Source organism: Parambassis ranga, chromosome 7 (genome assembly GCF_900634625.1).
Source record: "Parambassis ranga chromosome 7, fParRan2.1, whole genome shotgun sequence".
Classification (NCBI taxonomy): domain Eukaryota; kingdom Metazoa; phylum Chordata; class Actinopteri; family Ambassidae; genus Parambassis; species Parambassis ranga.
This window is the reverse complement of record NC_041028.1, coordinates 20975397-20999283: the sequence shown is the minus strand read 5'-3', so window position 1 is coordinate 20999283 and position 23887 is coordinate 20975397. Positions and strand designations below refer to the sequence as shown.

General features: G+C 43.4%; 3 protein-coding genes across 4 annotated transcripts in view; all 3 read left to right on the top strand.

The window, feature by feature from the left end:
* The first annotated feature begins 1672 nt into the window (after window positions 1-1672).
* On the top strand, window positions 1673-4753 carry rnf41 (ring finger protein 41). 2 transcript variants are annotated; one of them, XM_028411043.1, is made up of 7 exons: window positions 1673-1792; window positions 2615-2709; window positions 3095-3204; window positions 3291-3562; window positions 3765-3900; window positions 4173-4276; window positions 4360-4753. In XM_028411043.1, exons 3-7 carry the CDS (start codon window positions 3115-3117, stop codon window positions 4712-4714), a joined length of 957 nt encoding a protein of 318 aa, XP_028266844.1. In that variant the 5' UTR covers window positions 1673-1792; window positions 2615-2709; window positions 3095-3114; the 3' UTR covers window positions 4715-4753. The 2 variants fall into 2 exon arrangements, with proteins under 2 accessions (XP_028266844.1, XP_028266843.1); XM_028411042.1 differs by having other exon boundaries at window positions 2615-2718.
* A 2374-nt stretch (window positions 4754-7127) lies between these two features.
* dgkaa (diacylglycerol kinase, alpha a) lies at window positions 7128-21459 on the top strand. The gene is made up of 24 exons (XM_028409789.1): window positions 7128-7298; window positions 13026-13129; window positions 13433-13509; window positions 14451-14580; window positions 14751-14825; window positions 14909-14958; window positions 15043-15117; window positions 15379-15495; window positions 16430-16547; window positions 16687-16775; window positions 16868-16987; window positions 17090-17188; window positions 17405-17491; window positions 17562-17635; window positions 17715-17789; window positions 17868-17953; window positions 18048-18137; window positions 18218-18378; window positions 18457-18521; window positions 18835-18925; window positions 19018-19204; window positions 20070-20187; window positions 20357-20417; window positions 20503-21459. Exons 2-24 carry the CDS (start codon window positions 13054-13056, stop codon window positions 20575-20577), a joined length of 2196 nt encoding a protein of 731 aa, XP_028265590.1. The 5' UTR covers window positions 7128-7298; window positions 13026-13053; the 3' UTR covers window positions 20578-21459.
* An 895-nt stretch (window positions 21460-22354) lies between these two features.
* tamalin (trafficking regulator and scaffold protein tamalin) overlaps window positions 22355-23887 on the top strand; it is an 8706-nt gene continuing 7173 nt past the window's right edge. The window contains exon 1 of the mRNA XM_028410958.1: window positions 22355-22665. Within this exon, the coding sequence (XP_028266759.1) occupies window positions 22468-22665 (198 nt within the window). The 5' untranslated portion in view covers window positions 22355-22467. The remainder of the gene's footprint in view (window positions 22666-23887) is intronic.

The following is a 23887-nucleotide window of genomic DNA, read 5'->3' as shown; positions in this document are numbered from 1 at the left end:
CGGGATTACAGATTTATCATAAGCAATGGTAGTTATACATAAAGTGTGCTTGGTTGTGCTGTATGTGTATATGTCTATTTGACGTTGATAAAAATATTTATGAGAAGCATTTATACGACAAAAATACCACTGGAATGTGAAGCCAGACGATGTTATGATGCAGATTATGATGATAGTCTATCCCCTTTAACATTCAGTGGTGAATGGTCAGAGGAGTCATCTTCTAGGAAACGATTAATAACCATGCATTGGCTTTATTTTATTTAACACCATGTATTTTTTTCGGTTTTTCTTCTTATGCATACCCTTCCCTGTCTAGCCCTATACAACATTTCAACGTTTACAGCTTCATTCTGGGTCAAACGTCAGTTGCCCTGCAGTTGGAACGATATCACAGGTTGTCACGAAGAACGACAGTGAGGTGGATTTGTAATTTTGTGTTTGAGGGTGAGTTGGAGCTCCCTCGAGCCTTATGCCTTTGAATCCATCTGTCCACTCTGAACCAAATTACTGCTACGTAGGCGTCCGTCTCCGCACTGCCCCGAAATGTAACATTCAGTTTGACTACAAGGGGTACAGGACAAGGTGAAAGGTTTGAGGTTTTCTGAACAGGGCCCCGCCCCCCCATACCCCCGCCTCCCCACACCCCTCTTCCATCGCCCACACCCCCTCAGCCACCCATGCCTACACCAGGACAGGACCCCCTCCTCTACCTCCCTCCCCCACCCACTGTCTCCACCTAAACCTCAAGCCATTCATTTTTCTGTTTTGTTTTTCGACAATGCAATCCTGAAAGCACTTTGCCTTGTTATTCCTTTGTGTGAACATGTGAATGATGATTTGTTACAGAAATGTTAAATATGTAAAAGATCATTCACTGTTTTGGAAAAACCTGCATCTGTCTTTCTGACGTTAAAAGAAAAAAAAATTTAGTGACATTAAACCTGAATCTATTTTATAAAATGTTTGCTGCAGCCAATTGGTCTTGTCATTCAGTATTGTGGCTTAGGGTTGTTTGTGTTCAATAAAGTGCTATTGCTAAATATTTCCTGAGTCTGGAGTTATTTCTGACGTTCTGACCTGAAGTGATCAGCATTTTTTTTTGAGGGAGAATTTTCCATGACATCAAATAAAGTGGTTTTATGATATGCTTTGTACTATACTTCACCTGAACATTCACACTATTCTTAATGTATTTTTTAATAATAATACACACAAGTAACAAACTACTAGTTCCATGTTAAGCCTGCTAACACAACCCTTGTAATGTGGCAACACTGGCTCTTTTCAGAGGAACATGCAGTCACACTGGTAGCAGGTGCAGAGCCATGTCTTCAGTGTGGCGCTCCTGCTGTGAGACTGTCCTCACTCTGCATGCAGTTCCTTCCTGTTTACCTTCTGCCAATAAAAGCATTGCAGCAGCATATGACATATTTTATATATTTTGTGTGTATATATATATATATATATATATATATATATATATATATATATATATATATATATACACACACACACACACACACACAATATATGCTATGGTTAAAAAAATGAAATACAAAAATATAAACACAAAAATCACGAATTTTATACACATACTGCATTTATTGACAGAATTTATTGTCCAATCCAATATGGTATCGTACGTCATGACGTTTCTCTCACCTTGCGTATCGACGTCGCTGAAAGCGTAGGATGTAGCACAGGACGTGGCTAGCAATCTGCTAGTTACAGTAGGACGTACGAAACTACATAAAAATCGTGATAAGAAACTGTTTTACTAGATGCACCAGTAAGTATATCAATCATCTGTGATACGATCTCTTACGGTGGCTTAGTGTAGGCTGTTATTTGAAGGTGTAATCGGTCCTGACTGAGCTGTCTTGTTAGCTCGATAGCTGAAATCCAGAGGAAATAAACGGTACCATAACTAAGCTAACACGGCTAGCAAGTTAGCAAGCGTTAGATGCTCATAATTCGTGACTGGGTAGCTATGCTGATAGCCACACTGAAGTGACGGGTTATTTGTTTAAAACGACGTCGTTTAATAAACCGCAAAACATCCGTTTTTAGCGCAATATTCACAGCGACATGTCACGCACGCAAGTAACGTTAGCATCGGAGCTTGATTAGCTTTTTTCGCAAGACATGCTGATTGCGAAGGGAAGACGAGGGATCTGTAAATCGCCTGCAGACCGGTATGTGCTGCTTTCATTGAAATTAGGTCAGCCACCAGTCCGCCGGGGTGACAGGATCCTCTTATAAAATATTGGAAATAAACTGCACACTGCATTTTCACATCTTGAAGGCAGTACTGGGAAATCAGATGACTTCGATTAAGGGCATTGCCTTTTGGGGCTGTCAACAAATAGGTTGTATGATCAATTCCTTCACAATGTCAGCAGTATTTCTGTTTGTGAGCAGTTTTAGCTGCAGCAGCACACATTTAGAAAACAACGTGGAAAGGCCTGACCACTGTTTAAATATGTCTTCCTGATGAATCAATGATGCGTTCAACATGGGGATTAGATTAAAAACAGAACTGTTCAACAGCACAGCAACAAGCAGTGGCACTTTCAAATGTTATAATGTAATTGTGATTTTTTTTTTGTAGGAAGTGTCTGTTTCTTTCGACACGTTACTCCTGCCAGATGTGACGTATCATTGATATATATATCAAGAGCTGGATGGAAGCATTTAAGGCCTTTTGTGAGTGAGGTAGGCTTTAAGTGTTTGTGTATGCAATTCTGTGCAAACAAAAGTAAGGATACATGTGTGGATGTATTCAAAAGTAATGCCAGTACATCAGGATCAATAATTTAACAGCATGGGCAGTTTCTTTCTTGTAACTGGTCAGATTTAAGATCTGTTGCCTAGTGATGGTGTGGAATGATAAACAGGACTGTTTCAGACATGCACTCGTTTCCATTAATATTACCGCCTCTGAACATGTTGGCTTTGTGTCTGAATGACTGTTACCAGGGTGGCTGCACTATGCATTGCATGGGACATGTCCCGGCTGACTGCCTGTTGACATGTGTCAATGGTCACATTGAATAAAAACCTAATGTTCTCGTTTGTGTGTGCTGCTCAGGAGGTTGTGGGTAATGTACCATGGGGTACGACGTGACAAGGTTCCAAGGAGAGGTGGATGAAGACCTGCTGTGTCCAATATGTAGCGGAGTGCTAGAAGAACCAGTGCAGGCAAGTCCCTGCGTACAGTATCATCCACCTGTATTTCTATCTGCATTTTTCAGTGTTAAGTTATTGACTTGTCTTTTTCGTTGCAGGCTCCACACTGTGAACATGCCTTCTGCAATGCCTGTATAACACAGTGGTTCGCCCAGCAACAGATTTGTCCTGTTGACCGCACAGTAGTGACGCTCGCTCACCTCCGGCCTGTGCCCCGCATCATGCGTAACATGTTGTCCAAACTTCAGATCAGCTGCGACAATGCAAGCTTCGGCTGCACAGCTGTACTGCGGTTGGACCAGCTGCAGTCACACCTCAAGGACTGCGAGCACAACCCAAAAAGGCCCGTCAACTGTGAGGAGGGTTGTGGGTAAGTGGTTTCCATTTGGTAGAAAATGGGTCTCCGTTGTGAGCCGGGTCCTGCTCAAGCTTCCTCTCTGTTAAAAGGGGGCTTTTCCTTGCCGCTGTCTGCTTGCTTGGGGGTTCCGGCTCTGGGTTTCTGTGAAGCACCATTTTAATTGTAAAAGGTGCTATATAAATAAAATCCGGGTATGTCTGTCTCTCCCTTCCAGGCTTGAAATGCCCAAAGATGAGCTGCCCAACCACAACTGCATCAAACACTTGCGGACTGTTGTCCAGCAGCAACAGACTAAGATATCAGAGCTGGAGAAAACTGTGGCAGAACATAAGCATCAGCTGGGGGAACAAGTAAGAACACTGGTGTATTTACACGTTAACCACAAAACAGCTGATGGGTCTGGACCTGATCATACTCCTGACAGATGTCTGATGAACAGCTTTGGAGCGTATTTCTCTCAAGTAACATAATTATGCTGAGTAAACTGTGATTCAGTCACTTCAATATCATTTGTAATAAGTTCTCAGCATCTTGAAATGTGGCTACCCACATGGTTTTTAATGCAAATGCTATCTAAGGGTTGTAAGGTCCTGTCACTGACTATATTGTTTCTTCTTTGTAGAAAAGGGACATACAGCTGCTAAAAGCCTACATGAGAGCGATCCGTAGTGCAAACCCCAACCTGCAAAACCTTGAAGAGAGCATCGAGTACAATGAGATCCTGGAGTACGTCGGGTTTCTCTCTCATATAAAAACAAAGTCAACCCAGCTGCGGTTTTTATTCTTACGGTTGTTACTTTTATCCTCAGGTGGGTAAACTCCATGCAGCCCGCCAGAGTCACGCGCTGGGGAGGCATGATCTCCACTCCCGACGCTGTGCTGCAGGCAGTCATCAAACGTTCCCTCATCGACAGCGGCTGTCCTCTCTCGATTGTGAACGACCTGATTGAGAACGCCCACGAGCGAAACTGGCCACAAGGACTGGCCACACTCGAGACACGGCAGATGAACAGGCGCTACTATGAGAACTATGTTGCCAAGCGTATCCCTGGCAAGCAGGCAGTGGTGGTGATGGCCTGTGAGAATCAGCATATGGGGGAGGATATGATCCTGGAGCCCGGCCTGGTGATGATCTTTGCGCACGGAGTGGAGGAGATCTTATAACTTTGTGTACAGCAAGCTGAGCTGGTCCAGAGACAACGTGGGGGGGGGGGGGTGGGGGGGGGGGGGGGGGGGGGTTGAAGTGAAACCTTCTGTAAAATCTGGCTTATTTAAAATAAAATCTTAGGCTCACTCCTAAGCTTGATACCTATGCCTTAAAGTAAGGACAAATACTTTATGAACCTGGCAGATATAAACTGAACTGACTGATATCTGAGATAAAGATGTGATGTTTACAAGGTTTATATTTAGTGCATTATATGATCTGATTGTTCTGCTCCATGTCCTGGTAGAGTAATAAGCTTGAGCAAACCCATTTAATGTCCTCTGCTGTATAAATGCTTGTAAATACAAATACTATATTGAACTACAAATGTTATACTCCTCACTAAGTAGATTGTGATCATCTTAGTTCTGTTTGGTCCGCAGGAACGTCGGCTCTGAGGACTTTTCACGTGCTTGCTTTAGTTTTTAGCTTCCTGTGAATATCTCGGTTTAGATTGTTCAAACCTTCTGTGCCATTCGTTTATTTATTGTGTTGCCTTTTACACAAAACATGCTTGAAGATGTTACCATGTGATGTATGGAGATCGGCCTTTCTCGGTGCATTTGAAGTTTGTTGCAGGAAGAAAAAAAACGACTTTGTGTTTCTATTGTTGCCTCGGTTGTGTGTGTATATAGTCTGTTTGTTGGGTCCAGTTAAGGTGTTAAATTTGAGGTTTAACATTTGGGATGTGTATTGATTCATTTGACGATTTGTGGCGGCTCAGTGACCCCCCCCCCCCGTTGCATTGTTTTGTTTTGCTGGAACTATGGACAATGATCTTCTCATTCTAAAACACCTCTTCACCCACACGTCAATAAAATCACAGCTCGGAGATTCTAAAGATATGTGTAAAAAGTCACCTGTAAGGTTTTTGCAGAGAAGGATTTGATGCTGTATTAAGACTTCAGCCGAACATATAGAAGGAGTGGGCTGTTCCCTTTGCTCTTTCCCTCAGTGTTTTATTTTGTGTCTGTTATGTACCGTGTTGTACAGACAAAGTAATAAAATGTCAAACTTCATCCTAAATTAATGGATCTTCTTTTTGGGATATAACCCGATTTTATATATTTAGCATGTTAATTAGGAAAAAATGCAGTTCCTTATTTAACCACAGCATGTCATCAGAGATCTGTGGGGAGCTGCCTCCTTAAGGTGTTAGATGAGTATGTAAAGATTTCAGCCAAGAGGAAAATGTTTAAAGAAATCAGGGCACAGAGGAGGAGCTGGGCTGTGGAGCTGGGGCTGATCCAGTTCAGTGGAACAAAGAGAGACGTTAAACCATGAACTCACAGACGGAGAAAGACTCCCTCTCCTCCTCTGTCTGTCTGACACCCACATGTTTCCAGCTCTGTTATCCTGCCTGCCTCGTCCTCATTGTGGAGCCTAATCCCACCATTGTGGTCAGTGGAATGTGAAACACTGTGGCTCTGTTACAGTCTACACATCTTTATATGGTGCTGTGGGCCGCACACTGATGCTATATGTTCAAGTATGGTCTAAAAGAAATGTTTATATGTTCAGACTTGGAACAGTGGAAGCAGAAGTACTGACAACCTTTAGGAAGCAATCAAATATGTGCAAATATAGAATACTGTGGATTTCTCTTTTGTGGTTTAATTAATTTATCAACTATAATCTTATGTTTTTTATATATAAAAAATATAATGTATACCAAAATTAAAGAAATAAGTAGTGTAATGTTGGCTGCTGATTAACTCGCCAAAAATATAGTCCCTCTAAATCACTTTTTATATCAATGCGCTGGGGTTCCTGACAACTTTTGTATGTACGTAATTATAATAATAATAATAATAATAATAATAATAATAATGTTTTGTTGACATGTTTGTTCTTTTTGTGTTGTTAGCTTGTTAGCTATTAATATTGCTACGTTGAGGTGACGCTATAGCTACGTTAGCTAACGTTATACTACGGTAAGTAAGCTAACTTGATATTTAATTTAAGTCTTAATTGAAGTCTTTTGATGTGGTTGTTATTACAACTGTCACAGAAAATGAGAAAACAAACTAGTTTAAGTTCTGTGTGGTATTATTTCTTTCTAATTCAACCGCAGACAAGATTATTTTAGTGCATAACTAAGTTAGCTAAGTTTCGTGTAGCCTAGCTGGCACTTTTTTAGCTAATTACTGATATGAACAACAGTAATGACACTACTACTATTAGTGGTTTGTTTAGAGCTTTAAAATGTTTATTGCATCGATTTACTTTTAAAGTGCAGCTTGACAGAGGCACCGTTACAGGTTTTCAGGTTACAGTTACTTCACAGCTTCACACCGGCTGCATGCACCGCCGGGCATTTAGCGACAGGGGGCGCAGAGCGGCTGAGGCGGCGCTTGACAGGAGGGGTCCGCTCATCAGTCTCTGCTCTGCACTAGTTCGCCGCTTCCACTCGGCCGACCTGCTGCTGCCTCCGGGGAAAGTTAACGGCCAGTTTGCTACGCACCAGAACCCTGGATTCCACCGGCTGCTCTGCTGCAGCACGACAATCTGAGGACCAGACGACGGAGTGCCGACAGAAAGGTAGATGACTCTACAACAGCTCGGTCCGGATTGAAGTTTCAGCTCTGAACGGCTGTTCTACTGCAGACAAACAGTGGGTCATTTTAGCCCGATGGTCTTTTGCTCTGCTGTGTAAATGAATTTAAAATCGGAGGAAGTGCATGTAGTGACTGATGGCTTTCAGCTTCGTGCAGTGGTGGTTTAGAGAGAGGACTCCAGAGTCATTCACTCTGCACAACAACAGCCTGCGGTGTGTTTTAATGCACAGTCCCCTGCCTGAGTAAATCCTCATAAACATGTTCCCAGTTCCCTCTGCAGCCTCTCATGACTGCTAATAGCAGAGGATCCCTCTGTTAGTGTGTGACTGGTCAGCAGTGGGGACTGTGCACTGAATATATGATGTGTACAGGTTATTTCATGTCACTGTATTTGCCTGCGGTGCATTGTGCATACAGGTTATTGCGAGTGGATGTTACCAGAGTGACCCCCATGTGACAGTCTTGCAGGATATGGTGGTATAACAGCAGTAAGAGTGAAACACACATTTCAAAGGGCTTTGACTGAGCTTTAGTCACTATCAGCCGTAAAACCCTTGGTGGTGTGAAGTAGATGGAGGTGGGCGGCGGTGGGCACTGACACTTCTGTGTGGTCATTGTTTACTCAAAGCTCTCTTTCACTGTCTGTTGTCTGAAAATGGTGAGCGTGACTTTTCCGCCCTCATGCTACCCATAAACGAAAATAACAGGATAGTCTTGATGCTTTATCACGTCTGTGTTTGTTTCCACTTGCAGGTTTTCATTTCCAGGTTCCCTACATGTAGGCCACGTTTTGAAATGCAGAGTCTGTGTTGTATTCATTTTGTGTGGCTGCAGGAGAGTTTTCAGGCGCAGACGATCAATACTGTAGTCAGGTCATTTGTGCCATTGTTGATGTTTACATCAGAGGCTACAGGCTGTAAGTGAGCTAGAAAATAACCTGTTTTGTGTTTACAGTTGTTTTTACGGTGATACCGGCGGGGTTGGAGAAATAGCATCAAAGCTTTTTGCATCCATTCGATTTCACTTCTCCAAATACAGTAGTCTTCCATTTAGCCCTCACTTCCTTCATTACGTTGTCACTTCAGTCCAAACCATGCAACACACTACTGCCTGTGTTTAAAATCAGCTTGTTTACTTTAGTTCCAAATCCCTGATTAAAAAATAGTGGGTCATACAACATGATTGTAGTGTAGGTCATTAAAAAAAGTTACATTTAATCTTTAATTTTCAGCTGTGAGCAGATCTGTGGGCGACCCAGACTCGTGCAAACACTCCACTATAAAAGCTGTGGTTGTTGTATGACAGCATGCACCCTTACAAGTCTGGGCAGGATTCAGTCTTTTTTTTTCTGAACGCAGAGTGGTGTTCTACAAAGCTGCCTCCGCAAAAAACCACATTATATAAGTCACATTCAAGTCTGAACCCAGAATGATGGGCAGTCCTCACTTCGAAGCTGTGGAGCGAGCAGTGCCTCGCCTACATTTTCCAAGAAACCTATGATTCATACTGGCTGAGTGTCGTGCTTTTTTCTCATTTTTCTCTGCTCTGATGTACCATCAGTTTCTCCACTGTTTAGAACAGGGGGAAGCCCTGTCTGAGCAGAGCATGCTCAGTTGTTGTCAATTATTTAGACCCTATATCATTGGACAAATATTAAACATAATAAAAAGACAAACTCCCAAATCATGTTTTATATTAATCAATCGATACAAATCTGTCACATCAGTAGATTAAAAATAATCCAATTTCCAGCGTTATAGTGAGTGAAACAATGTAGAAGATGGAAGGTAGTGGACACAGACTGGGGCTCAAGGGATGCATAAATGTGAAGAAGTGTCCTTTTCTTGTCTCTCTCAGTTCTTTGACAGTGGTTTCTACCTTCAGGCTTAACCTGCAAAGTGACCCCTGAAGCAAACATACCATTTATAGCAAGGGAGTATTCCCCTGTTTGTGCAGTGAGTCACAGTAGCATCTACATGTAGAATCCAATTTAGAGCATGGCCTCTGGTCTTCAAGGCCAAAACATGACTTGTGTGCGTGGGAGGAGGTGCAGCTGAAGGGGGAAGACTCAAGGCTAATGACTGGGCTCCCCCCCAGGCCCTGAGCAGGCCATACCTCCTCCCTCACTGCCAGTGGATCCTCCTACCTGTTAGTCACCCGTGGCAGTGCTTTGATGAAGCAGCTGATGGAGGGAAACACTTTCCATAGCAACCAAGCGTGTCCGTGTCCGGCCTACCCCTTCTGTTCTACCCTGATGTAATCTGCACACACTTCAGTGAAGAAAAAACTGTTCATTAGTTTCAGGAGCAAAACAACCCAAGCCCAGTGTTACTGTGTGCAGGCTTCACGCTCTTCAAAGAACATACGCAGTGTTTTCCAACCGCAGGATGACGGAGTCAGTGACTTACACCCTGCAAGTGTTGCAAAACAGCAGATTTCCTTGACACAAGGCGTGGGCGTTGTGACAGCTTGCACAAACATTAGCATGCAGGGGAAAAGGTCATCCCCAAGTATACCTTGATGATTCTTGTAAAGACAGACAGAGAGAGAGGTTTTATGGTCGTTGACAGTTTTACACCAAGCTCCATATTGAACGCACAACTGTCAACTGTGTCCCTCCAAATATTTATCACTGTGTTGTTTCGGAAGCTTTGGTGTTTTACAGTAAAATCAGGCTCAGAAGGTTGTTGTGGAGGAGATATTGTTTTCATGAGCCGTTGCTATCCAGCTTAACGTTTAAACTGTGCTATTTTGAAGAAGTGTGTGACTGTTTGTGTACGCCTGCTGAGAGTTTTTGTTGCACCATCTATCCTGCACTGATTACACATGGAGCGACATTTTGTTCAAACAGACTTATACCTCAGACGGTCTGTCAGCAGTGACCCAGAGGAAATCACGCTGAATGGTGGTTGTTGGACTACAGTTAGATCTTTATCATGTCTACACAACAGAGACTCCTCCACATAAATGTTTCTACAAAGAAGCATAAACACCTGCCTCCAGGCTTCAGACCAGCAGCGTGACCTTAGTGAGAGCTGAGGCACGTGGTCTGTATTACCGCTTTCTCAAAAACCTCCTGAAATATGTATGCTGGCTTCACTGAGCTCTTTTCGTTGGTGCCGTTGTTTGTCAGAACCCCGTCCTGTGTTTGTGAGTGCAGACAACTGGCTCTTGTGTACATTACTCTCCTCATCTCTGCTCTAAGTACATATAATGCTTCTTCCTGTGCTCTGTGGTCTGACTGGTCCTGATTCCCACTCTACATCGTGCATGCAAATCATTATCTAATCAGGAAGTGAGGAATCAGATTACTCACACTGGCTCAAGATCTTGTTGAACCAGAGCAATAATGAGGATGTTAGTCAGTTGGTGAGGAGACAGAAGAAGACAATGCTGCCCGTGGCATCACACACCTCTGGAGAGAGTTAAAAAAGGAAGATCAACCCTTAGAAGTTGTCTGAAGTAAGAGGTGTGTTTTATGTGCAAATAAACTCAGAGGCCTATTTTTAGTTTTACAGTGTCTGGAGTGTATTTATAGAATAAACAGTTTTATCCTGATCAGTAGCAGATGGCTTTTCACGATTCCTCCATGTGTCACTTTGCTGTCGATAGGGACCCGGCCCACCTAAACGGCTGCATAAACACAGTGCTAGGCAACGCTGCTGACCTTTCAAGGGAATTAAGCGAGGACAGTGTGAACCTTTCAGAGTCCCAGAGAGCGAATGAATCCACATCACATGTAGTGAGTGGGACGTTAGTTCAGATCCTTTCTTTTCTCAGTGCACTCTTTGACTCTTTGTCCTTTAAGTGCTCAGATGTTCTGTACAGGCGACACTTACACCTGGCTCTGACTGGACTTGCTGGACTTGCTGTGTGGACAACACATGTACACAGTCAGAGGCCTGTTCATTAGCCTAAAGAGCCACCACTCTGTCCTTTATTTTCTTTTGTTGAGTGTTTGTGTATCAGATGATATAATGGTCTCAGTATCTAGGATGATATCAGATTTACTCTCTCTGTGGGTTTAACTCTTTCAACTGGACTTTATTCTGTTCTATTCTAATTCTACGTCTAATCTTGTAGTTCCTTCTGTAAATGTTACGTTTATAAATGAGGAATTACAAAAATGGCTTCCGGTTATTTGTTTTCTGTTGCTGCCGTAGCTGCTTATCCACACATCGTGGTACAGCTGCATGCTGTGCAGTTTATAATGCTGCTGTGTTTCTGTTCCTGCCTGTATTTACACTTTATTTTAATGTGTCCTGCCCTGACAGCTCGGTCAGGCTCCAGCCCCCAGCGACCCTGTGCAGGACAAAGTAACTTAAGAAACTGGATGGATGCATGATGGATGAACTACGAATGTAATCAACCAAAAAGGTTACACCAGAACTACATTACATACTGGGGTCACTGCTGCTGTGATCGATTGAACAGAATAAATGACCCTCCATGGCCTTCGTTAAAGAAAGAGGATGATTATTAAGGGGTGATGGTTAAAACAATGTGTGAAACTGAAGAGCAGTGTCTGTAAAATGACTCAGCAATGTTTCACAGAAATATCTCAAATTTAGCCACAGTGTGCAACAAGTTATTCACCAGACTAGGAACACTGTAGCTACAAGTCCTCTGAGCCTATTGATTACAAAATTATTAAAAATATTGATTACTTATTAGCAAGAACACATAAGCAATGTACATAAAAGCATGTCGGTATTCCTGGCATAAATGACGTGTCTTCTATACATTTAGTATGGATCTCTCTGTATATTGGAATCCATTTGATCCGTGTGCACCACCAACAAACCGGATGTGGACATTCTTCCTTCCATTAACTAGTTCTTTTCTCTTACGTGAATGATTCATGAGCTCCGTGTTTGTCTGCTTGTTCTGCTTCCATTATGATTTAACAGCATGTGTACCTCTGATGAAAGTATTCAAAAAACCCATCAAATGTCCATCCAGGGCCGCATGCTTCCGACCTGCCAGGCCCATTTTCATTGCAATTATGAGCTTCTTTTGTGTGCCGGATTCAGATTTCATGCTTGTCTTCAGCCTCGTATGACAGTTAAGTCTCTTCCTTCTGCCTAACGGGGAGGCCCCTTGACAAGCCAGTTTGGTTTTTGCAACTTCTCCACAAGATTGTGTTGTTTTCCTCTGCAGTTGAAAGCATCAGTGTACTCTTTTTACAGAACCTCTTCCTATGTCTGGTATTTTATAGAGCTATTATGGGCCAGTGAGTATTACGGAAAAAAGATTTTGGTGCAGAGAATCCCCAGAGTGGAAGTGCCATGGGTGCCTTTAGCCTGACTTAATTCTTCAGCAGACGGTTGGCCCACTTTTTTACTGATTAGTCACACTGATTAGTTCTGAAGGTGTGAGATCTAGAAGTTTGACTTCACATTTCAGAGTGCTGCGTGAGTATAAAAATGTTACAGTGTGGTTTGTGAGCATCACAGTGACATATAACGGTGCCTAAAATAATATCCTCTTTTAATGATTCTGTGAGAAACGCACACAGTTCTGCACATTGTTGCTGTTGCTTTACACAGTTTGGATGTTGAGTGATGCTCTCTCACTACAATCATGGATTTGTACACAGCGAGGTGAAGATGCTATCTTTTGCTCGCAGCTATGCTTTTATGGTTTTACAGAGACCCACCTTCTCTTTTCTCTTCGTCTATGTCTCACTGTTTCTCTCGCCTGTACACAGGCAGGCAGTTAGTACAGAAGCAGGCACCATGTCCGCCCCCACAAACCCAGAGGTGAAGGAACTGAACCCTGTCGACTTCATCCAGCTACAACAGTACATTGAATGTGAGTACAGACAGGCGGCGGGCGGCTTTCTCAGCGCTTAACGCCCCCCACCCCTCCCTCCACTTCCACTTGCACCCACACACACTCATTCACACTCGCTCATGGTTTCTCATATCTAGAGGAGGTAGCAGTCTACCACGTTCCCTTTTTTCTTTTGTTTCTTGCAAATTAAAGCATGCACACATTTTCATGTTCTTCATGAATCTACATTGTACATGTCAGAAATGTGAGGCAGCTGTTGACAAACCTCCATCATATGATGTGCATGTGTCCCCCTGTGACCTGTGTCGTCTTTACTCACAGACTGCAGCTTGAAGGTGAAAGATGTGCTGAGGGAATTTGATGCAGATGGCCGCCTGGCACATCACAGACACGGAGAGGTGAGGGGACGCCGTGTCCTGCTGTTTGTCCCCGACGTTTCCAAACCGCCTCGCACTGATGCACATAACTGAAGAGAATAATGGCTCCGAGCGTGGTTTAAAATAAGCAGGAGAGTTATGGATATTGGGTTATTAATTATCCACTGCTGATTAATTAGATTCAAAGCTATCGATCATGTTGACTAAGCTGTTCATAAGAAATATCTTCCACGCACTCGAGTCAGGCTGTAAATGTAAATTACCTCCTTAGATTTGCCCACGCAGCAAGGCCCTGCTGAACAGTGTGTTGGCTGCCCTCGTGCAGTGTAAGCTCAAATGAGATCGAAAGAAGATCTTTCCAATACCGCACATCAATGTTTGACATTGCCAACTAATTTGTGCAGGAAGAAGTACTTTCTGATTGATTGATGGCTACACTCCGTTTAATTAAAAAATGGGAAGGGAAATGGAAAAAACATAAATACGTACATGTTAATAATGTAATCAGATTACACTAATTATTATTTGTTGTAAATTGTTATGATCAGAATAGAGTGACTTTGGTTTCCTTCCTGTGACATGATTATTTTTTTGGGGCAACACTGCAGGGTATCAGTGAGGGAAATGGAACAATATCAACAAGAAATGGGTTTGTGGTTCACCATTGTCAAGGGACTGCAGCTCGTTAGCCCTGCAGCGACTTATCATGTGAGACCGCACAGATACCACACCAGGCAGATGGACTGAAATCTAGAATCAGGAGCTATTTTGTGATTTATGGCACGTGAAATCCAGCGATGTTTATATATATAATGTTTTAAATATATTTTAGTTGCATCTTGGCCTTTTAAAAGTCCCTCGGCCGCCACACTAATCACAATGTACTCCCCATCTCCTCTTCTTTGTAAAGGTTCTGAAGTGGAGTGTAAACAAACATGCCTCTCCATTCTTTTTTTTCCCAGTGCATCAATGAAGAAGGCTTTCGTCTGTTTCTGAAGACTTATTTAGAAGTGGAGGACTTCCCTGTGGATCTCTGCCAACGACTCTTTCGCTCCTTCCAAAACTCCGAACCCACCCAGGAAGACAGCAACAGTGAGATAATACATACACACAATTTATTCACATTGCTGTGCAGCGGGGCCTTATCAATTTACGCCATGGCCTATTTGGCACACAGTCATTTATCACCACATGCCTGTGCAGACATGGCGCAGGCATGGAAACCAGAGTATTCACAGCGCCCTCTCTTCTCTCCTCTGTAGAAGAGGTCTTTCTGAAGGATGTTTCGTGTTACTTCTCTCTGCTGGAGGACGGCCAGCCCAGGGACAAGCTTGAGTGTAAGACATTTGTTTCTCCCCTCCCCCCCAAAAATAAATCCGACTGATAACTTGGTGTTCTAATTTCCATTCCGTCTCTTTAGTCGCTTTCCGACTCTACGACAGAGACGGCAATGGAGTCCTTGACAGCTCTGTAAGTTGTTAAAAAATCTTTTGTGCTCTAAATGTGTCACACCAGCCACAATGCGAAGGCAGGTCTTTGTTCTTTTCTTAACAGGAAGTGGATCGGATCATTGCTCAGATGATGCACGCTGCAGAATATCTCGATTGGGATGTGTCTGAGCTCAAGCCGGTAAGTCTCAGAATGCCCCACCCTGAAAATGTAAATGACCCGCAGACATATGATAACATGTTGTACTTTCATCCATGGCATTACAGTGACTTGTGGACAGATTGACATATTTATAGCCAGCTATAGCTTTAATTATGGTGGCACTTGTTAAATATTTGCCAGGGCTCATATAAAGAACAGCTTCCCTGCCTGAAGAAAGTAGTTTAAGAAAACATATGACCCTTTTTAAATAACAATTATTTACTGCTGACTTTATTTTAGGTTCTGAAGGACATGATGACAGCCATTGATGCCGACAGCAGCGGCACAGTGTCTCTGGAAGAGTGGGTAGAAGGAGGCATGAACAATGTTCCCTTGCTGGTCTTGCTGGGATTGAAGGTGCTTTAATCTTTCTTTTTTAATAAATGTTGGCGCAGCTCAGGTATATTTCATTTTTACAGCAGGCCTCTGACAAAGTGATGACTACTCCTTTGAAACTCTGGCTCTGCGTGCCACTCCTCTGTCCTTTTGGCTCCCAGTCCTCCTCCCCCTGTGTGTTAGGGCCTTTCTGCCGACTCAGTGTTACAGGGCGTGGTAATGTCATACCCTCTCATGCAAAAGCTCTGCACCATCAAAAAGCTTTAGTGTTTTCCATTTACGCTGCACAATCTTAAGTGCTAAAATGAAGTAAGAAATAAGTCACTTCAAAATAAACACATTAAGATATATCTGGTCTGTGTTGTGTGAATGTTGTTAAACAGCGTTGTAGAAGCCACTTACAGCCCGCCCGCTGGCTCACTGCAACCATCTAAAAACATGAACTACATTGGGTTTGGCCTCTACAACAATGCTAGGGACTTCCCCTTCAGGCTATTTCTAGCCACCAATGGACATTTGAAGCCTGGGGTGCGTGAAATCAGCCCCCTCACAGTCGCTGTGTCGCCCTCACAGGCTGCTGCCCAGCATGCCTCCTGCAGCAAGCGATAGGCCGATACATCATGCCATGAAGTGCCATATAATCTGGATAAGAGCAGCCTGAAAGCAGCCTTACAATCTTGTGTTGAGAAAGATTGTAGTCTGTGTATAATGTACAGTATGTCATGATATGTGGAGGCCGATGCATGCTGCATAATGGGCAGTCTCATTAAAGCAAGGTTAGTCATGAGTGGGTGTAAATCAGTCCTCAGCCACAGTATGTTTACTGAAGAGTTTATGTTGTTGGACCAACAACTGAACTTTTATTTTTCCATACAAAATCCAGATGTGTTTGCACAGCAGCGGAGGTCTGACTGCAGCATTGACCTTTTTCTGTCTTTGCCATTTTCACTGAAAGATGACCCAGAAGGACGGACAGCACCTCTGGAGGATGAAACATTTTAACAAGCCTGTTTACTGCAACGTCTGTCAGAGCATGCTGCTGGGTTTGAGGAAGCAAGGGCTGTGCTGCACCTGTAAGTACCTGAACCCACCAGCAGAGGGCACCTCTGCTGTGACATTTAAAACTGCCTGATTGCTTTTTGGATTTATTACTGCTCATTTGCCTGGTGAGTAATGCATATTTATCCAGTAACTGACTGCCCCATTACGCAGGCTGCAAATACACGGTCCACGGACGGTGTGCTAACAGGAACCCGGCACCTTGCACCAGGACGTATGTGAAGTCAAAGAAAGAAATAGGGGTATGAATATGTCGCCATGACAACCTTTACAGGGACAGTCTATATTTGATCATCCTGTCTAAGAACACTTAAACACGCCTCCCACTTTTCAGGTTCCAGCGCATGACTGGGTGAGTGGGAACTGTGACTCCAGGAAGTGTGATAGATGCCAGAAGAAGATCAAGAGCTTCCAAGGCTTAACAGGGAAACACTGTGTGTGGTGTCACACGATGGTGAGGAAGCCTCTCAGCGTGTGAACAGTGAGCTAGAAAAGAGTCAGTTATCACTGTCGTTGTGTGAGTTTATGTAACAGGCCACCTATTTGTATTTCACAGCGTCATGATGAATGTGCAGACCATGAGCCCACAGAGTGTTCCTGCGGGCCGCTCAAAGACCATATCCTGCCTCCATGGGCAATATATCCTGTTATAAAGGTACAGCATTATCCTCTGGCTCATGTACAATACAAACAGTGCCTGTCACACCAACGCAGGACATATTCATCAGCCCTGGGCTGTTTCTTGTTGTTCAAAAATCCTCACCTGTGTGGAATTTAACAGGTACAGTGTGGAGATATTTCTTCGAAAGACAAGAAAATAACATGACATTTCCACTGGTTTATTAATGCCCCTTTGCCTCCTACCCTAAAGGAAAGACCAAATAATGTAAAGAATGGCTGCTCGGCGTCAACAGATGACAGCGACCTCAATATTACTCCTGATGGACAAGTGCTGCAGGTATTATTCTCTGTTTCTGATGCTAAAAAATGTATTTCTGGATATGAACTCGAACTTTCCCACTCTGCAGATAAGCCCTGTGGCAGACACTCATCCTCTTCTAGTGTTCGTTAACCCTAAAAGTGGAGGAAAGCAGGGAGAAAGGTGAGCGAAGGAAGAATGTGTGTGTCACTATGAATGTAATATATATGGACACAGTTTAGTCTCTTCTTATGTATTACAGAGTCCTGCGTAAATTTCAGTATTTACTGAATCCACGGCAGGTGTATAACCTTTCAAATGGTGGCCCTGCACCAGGGTGAGTGATCGACACAGTGATATGTCCACATGTAAATGAAACAGACAGGTAGGAGTCCTGATGTTCTTTCTCCTTCAGGCTGAGTTTCTTCAGAAACCTGGAGGATTTCAGAATCCTGGTCTGTGGTGGAGATGGCACCGTGGGCTGGATACTTGATGCCATAGGTGAGATTATTGCACCGAGCTTGGTAAAAGGGAAATGTGAAAAGCCTTGACGTGACGTGCTTTTCCTCTCCTTGGTTCCTGTTCTTGCTAACAGACAAAGCCAGCCTGCTGGCCCGGCCACCTGTTGCCGTGCTTCCTCTCGGCACAGGAAATGATCTTGCACGATGTCTGCGCTGGGGAGGAGGTGAGAAAATGATTAGTGTTGCCTTGTTATGAAAGTAATGAAGTGGTGAAGAGGCTGGTCTTCTATTCTCCTTTCTGAAGGATATGATGGTGAAGACCTGAGTCGTATCCTCAAAGACATAGAGGGCAGTTCTCAGCAGCTGATGGACCGCTGGAGTGTGCAGGTCATCACAGAGGAGGGTCAGGAGAAGGGCGACCCGGTGCCGTATGAAATCATTAACAACTACTTCTCTATTGGAGTGGTGAGTCTTCCAGAACACACATGTTTTCTTGTCAGTTCGTGGGGTTTGGATCAGTGCAGCGTTGTGTTGTGTTGACAGGACGCCTCTATCGCACACCGGTTTCACACAATGAGAGAAAAACATCCCCAGAAATTCAACAGCAGGTATGCATCTGTGTTGTGTGTGATCCGTGGTGCTTCTTCAGGAACAGCAAACAAAGCAAACAGTGAATAACTGTTTAGAAAATCACACGTCAAACAGGCTCACCGCTCAACAACAAAAAGCTCGGGGACACAGTTGTGATTTTCTAGCCTCCATTTTACTTTCATTTTCCCAGTTTGCTGTTACTGAAAAAAAAATCCAGGTGGTGACAGCAGGTGTTTGTGGCAGCACGTCCTCCACCTCTTGAAGAGCTGTGTGGAGAAAACGTTCTGTGAAACATCACCTAAAACTAAACGGCATGTTCCCCTGCTGCAGAATGAAGAACAAGCTGTGGTATTTTGAATTCGCCACTTCAGAAACCATCTCTGCTTCCTGCAAGAAACTGAACGAGAGCTTAACCATTGATGTGAGGACACACTCCATCAGCATCTCTGCATTTCTTTTGAAATATACTCTCTCAAAACACACCGTGTACTTTCTGTCTGTACCCTCCCATAGTGCTGTGGTACTCCTCTGGATCTCAGTGGCCTGTCTCTGGAGGGGGTCGCTGTCCTAAACATTCCCAGCATGCACGGTGGCTCCAACCTGTGGGGTGAGACCAAAAAAGTGGACACCAAGGGCCTGACGAGCCAGGAGGAGCCAGAAGTAATCATCAACCCAGAAATCCTGAAAGTGACTTCCCAAGGTATTTTATGACTTCATCAGAGCACCTGATGGATGGACTGATTCTGATTCCTAGACTGACTAACACACAGGCTGATCTAGAATCTTCTCCTTCCTTCTGAAGACCCCTTTATCTGATTATTGTTTGGTCCATCTTGATGTCAATGTACAAGCTGATAATCTACTGAAACACTAAGCAAATAATGGTTTAAACACATCAGTGGCCTGAGAGCTAAGCACACTGAGACAACAACAGCATATCATCATCAACAAGTGTGCGGCGTACATGTAACTAGACCAAATACAGGCACGCACTGATCTTTATTTGAATTGTTCAGGTGTTTTTAATATGCTGGAGATGTTGTTTTGTGAAACAGCACTGAATGAAGAGACAATAATGTTCTTAATGCAGCGAATGGAAGCACAGCTGCAAATGTTAACATGTGCTCCTGGCTCCTGGAAGTGTAAATATGCACCTGTTTAGTCAATTACTGCAGCGTTAAGAAGGTTATTAACACAAATGATTAAGCATCAAATGAAACTAGAACTCTGCCATGGAAGAATTTAGCTTAATTATACTGCAAATGTCTTTTTTGGCCACTTGAGGGCAGCAGACACAAGCTGTAAACACACTGACTAACATTAAGGTTAGAAGCTGAGCAGCACTCTTGCAGACATACACCAATATTCAGCTTAAATATTCACCTGTTGTATGTGTGTGATACATATAAGTGATCCAAAAAGTATCCCAATAATAATACAGCACATTATTAACTAAATTACAGCCTCTGATCTCATTCGATTGTTCGCATCTGCACAAGGATGCTTCAAATGCCTGTGTGCCTTCAAAGATGGCCGAGTTCAGTGTGTCCATGTGTTCCTGTCAGATCTCAGTGACCGTCGGGTAGAGGTGGTCGGCCTTGAAGGAGCCATGGAGATGGGACAGATATACACTGGCCTTAAGAGCGCTGTGCGGCTGGCGAAAACATCCCAGATCACCATCAGGTGAGGAGCAGTCACAGACAAGTTCAGACATCCGTCTGGCCTGTCAGTCACAACCACTGACGATCGTTAGCTGTTCTTTACACAACACCATGCATTTACATGGGCTTTTTTGTTAGGGTAATTATGTGTGTCAGTGCTTCTCGTTGAACCCTCTGTGCTTTACGCCCAGGACAAAGAAGGCGTTACCCATGCAGATAGATGGAGAGCCGTGGATGCAGCCTCCCTGCACGGTAAATATATTGACTAACTGACATGTTGTTGTTTACATCTGGCCCTGACTCACTGCACATTTCCCAATTCATATTTCCTTTACAGATTCACATCACACACAAGAATCAAGCCAGTCTGTTGATGGCTCCTCAGGCCAAATCTGGCTTCTTCAACAAATAAACCTGTCTTCGGTGCATGTTTTTATTGTATATAGAGGACTGACATTTTTTAATGAAATCCATTTGACTGTGTATGTTGTAGAATGATTGCTTTGTAAGTAAAGATAACTTTATCACAGGTTCACACATAATCCAAAGCATGGCATGACATGAATACAAACTTTTAAGTGTAGGTATGTTTGCATTGTGGAAAAATGATTTTGACCAAATTCTCTCTGTGTTTTTATCAACTCTCACTGTCTCCGTGCTTTGCAGTTAGTGGAAGTTGCTGCTCTGTAGGAACCTAACCTAAAGTCAGGTGAAAATGAATATCATGCTAAAAGAAGAATATTTAGCTTCATGTGCCTTTTACAGTCTGTGGTTATGCCGTAGGTAGAAAACATACGGAGTGCTGTGCAGGCGTGCATTTTGAGCGTAGACCATGTAGTATTGCTGCTTTGTTGTGGCTGTTTAAAGATGCTCCCTGAAAGACAAAAGATATATGTTTGTGTACATTTTGGAACCAAGAATGAAGAAAGGACAGGACTACATTTCAGATTGTTATTTTACTTTTCTTCTTTCATTTTAATGAGATACTTGAAAGTGTTGTCGGGAACAGAAAAGGACAATTATTGCCAAAAGGGGCTGCATCGTGTTGATCCGCTGCAGCAGTCGGCCTGCTGTTCCTGTGTGTGTGTGTGTGTGTGTGTGAGCAGAAAGTGTCTCTGCTAAGACAGAAAACTGAGATATTTGTGACGAGCTGATGATGATTGGTGCAGACCAGTTTAAATGTCTGTGGTCTTTATTTATATATCATATCATTTCAGTATATCTAAATGATGTTAATGTAATATGCCCAAGATGACTCACAGTGTAAAGATTTTAATAAATCATCTGGACTTCAGCTGTTGTTACACTTTTTTTTAAATAGAAGCATGGGTATTTACAGTATTTGTTGCGGTAGATAATCTTCCTACCACAAGGGGGCAGTGTTGACTCTTCAACGTGATCTGGTCCTCTGACACCACACTCTACTACAACTCAGTCAAAGAGCAGATGAAGTATTTTTAGGATATTTTAATTCAGAATATTCCTGAGAAATTTAAAAACATCTTGTGGGCAGAGAGTGATGCCTTCAAGTGTTGTAGGACAGTGTATAAATACTTGATGTGTGGTTGCTTTGCCAACAGCTGGTGGTCAAAAGAATTTACAGTTTCCATGTTGCAGAGCACAGGCCACCAGGGAGAATTATGTAAGAACATTTATGAGGCTTTTCTGTGAACGTTTTCATGAGATTATGATTGTAGGAACTAATAACAGGTGGTTATGTTTACATTTAAAGAAGTGAATAGTAAATGCAGCGGATCCCTTCTTAGTTCATGTTATACCCTCTAGAATCCCAATAAGTTTAATTTATGTTAATACCAGCAATAATAGAGATGATAGCACAAAACAAAATGTAGAAGAAGTAGAAGAGTTTTTTTGACTTGAAGTTCACATAATTGCCGATATATTTATTATAAATCAATTATTCTAATAATAGATTAAATAGTTGTTCTCTTATTATTTATTTTTGACCGACTAAACGTTAAAAGTTTTGTTTCAACAGTTTTTGTAGGCTCTGAAATTGAATCAGAAATGTCCGAGGTGCCCTGAATGCACCACGAAAAGGACGCACGTCACCACCGCTCGCTCGTGTCCTTCACAGTCCCCGCCCCCTTCAGAGGCAGCGCTCCGCAGAGGCTCCGCCCCCTTCAGAGGCAGCGCTCCGCAGAGGCTCCGCCCCCTTCAGAGGCTCCGCTTGGCTCCACGCTGAAGCGCCGGACTCGCTCCGCGTCTGTTACCTGTTCGACAACAAGGAGACGGTTCAGTTTTCTTTCATCTAACTTCACCCACTTTTAAAAACGAAACGATGACGTTCAGGAGGCTGAAGAAGGTGAACTCCAGCGGACCGGAGACTGGACCCGCATCCCAAGACCACGACATTTATTTCCCCTCGTCAAAGTCAGACAGCTGCAGGACTGCACACTTACCCGCAAACTCCAGCGAGGTTTACAACTACAAGACCCTGGCGTACTCTGGAGGGACGCTGCCTAGAAACTTCAAGAAGGTAGGAAGACACTTGGATCCTTCTTATTTCATGCTTGAAATGAACTTTAGATGCTGTTTACTCACCTTCATTCCACCAGAACACCATTGATAAGGTCTTTATGTGCCGAATACTCTTCATTAAACCCATCTAGAGGCGAACCTGCTGATGGATGTTGGTGTTGGGTAGATTAAAATGAGGATGGAGCAGCTTTTGAACAAGGTGGAGTTGTGGAAATGAATGCTTTTATTTTGAATTTTAACCTCTGCATGAGACAGCTGTGTGCTGCAAAGTTCAACTAATTTCAATACAGTAAAATGTCCTCCACTGGGGTGTCCTTTTTATTCAAAATATCTTATCATTTAAATCACACTGGACGGTTTAAACTGCCCCTATGTGTTGTTTTTATTTCAAACTAAAAGCCTCCAGAAGGTAACATCAGGCACGTCAACCTCCTGAAGCACTTTTAGAACAGAGCTTCATGAGTTCAGACAGTACAGCAGCACTGTGAAGTGGAGTTACAACACTGCATTGTGCGCTCTCAGGGGGACAGGGGTCCTGCCCGAGCCACCCCCGGCTCGGTCTCTGTGGGTATTTGGGAATAAATGCACTCATTGAGACGAGTGTGGGACAATTCTGTAAGTGTTGGGACATAAAGAAAGCAACATTTTACTGCCCGGACAGAGTCCCGCACAAAGCCGCCTTTCATTGGAGCAGCAGGAAAATGATTGAGTTGGAGCAGAGCTGATGGATTTAAGTGATTTAGAGGACAGATACTTTCCTTATGTACACAGTCAGGTAGGGCAGAGACCTGAGCGGCCGCTGCTGCGCTCCACTCTCAAAGCACTTATTGTTGCCTGCTGCTCACCACTGCGTCCTATTTGTTTCCTTTAATAGACTGAAAGTCCTCCGTTAGGTCAGTAGTTTGGCAGAAGGCGTGTGAACTGGTGTGAAGCTTGAGGCTGAATTCAGCTGCAGGGTCTTCTGTAGTGGAGTTGAGCCTGCAGAGAGTAAACAGAGAGCAGACGCTGCTGCTGTGGTCTCAGCATCAGTGTTTCCACGGTGATTGGTTTATAGGAGTAAAGAATCTCAGAGACACGTGTTGAGACTGGAAGGACTGGTTGATGGGCTGTTGTGTGCAGTAGGTGTGTCCAGGAAACAGTCGAAGGCAGCGGGGAAACCCTCATGAGTAATCTGGTACTAACCTCACGCAGGTGTCTGCCAGGCTTCACAGCTTTGTTTC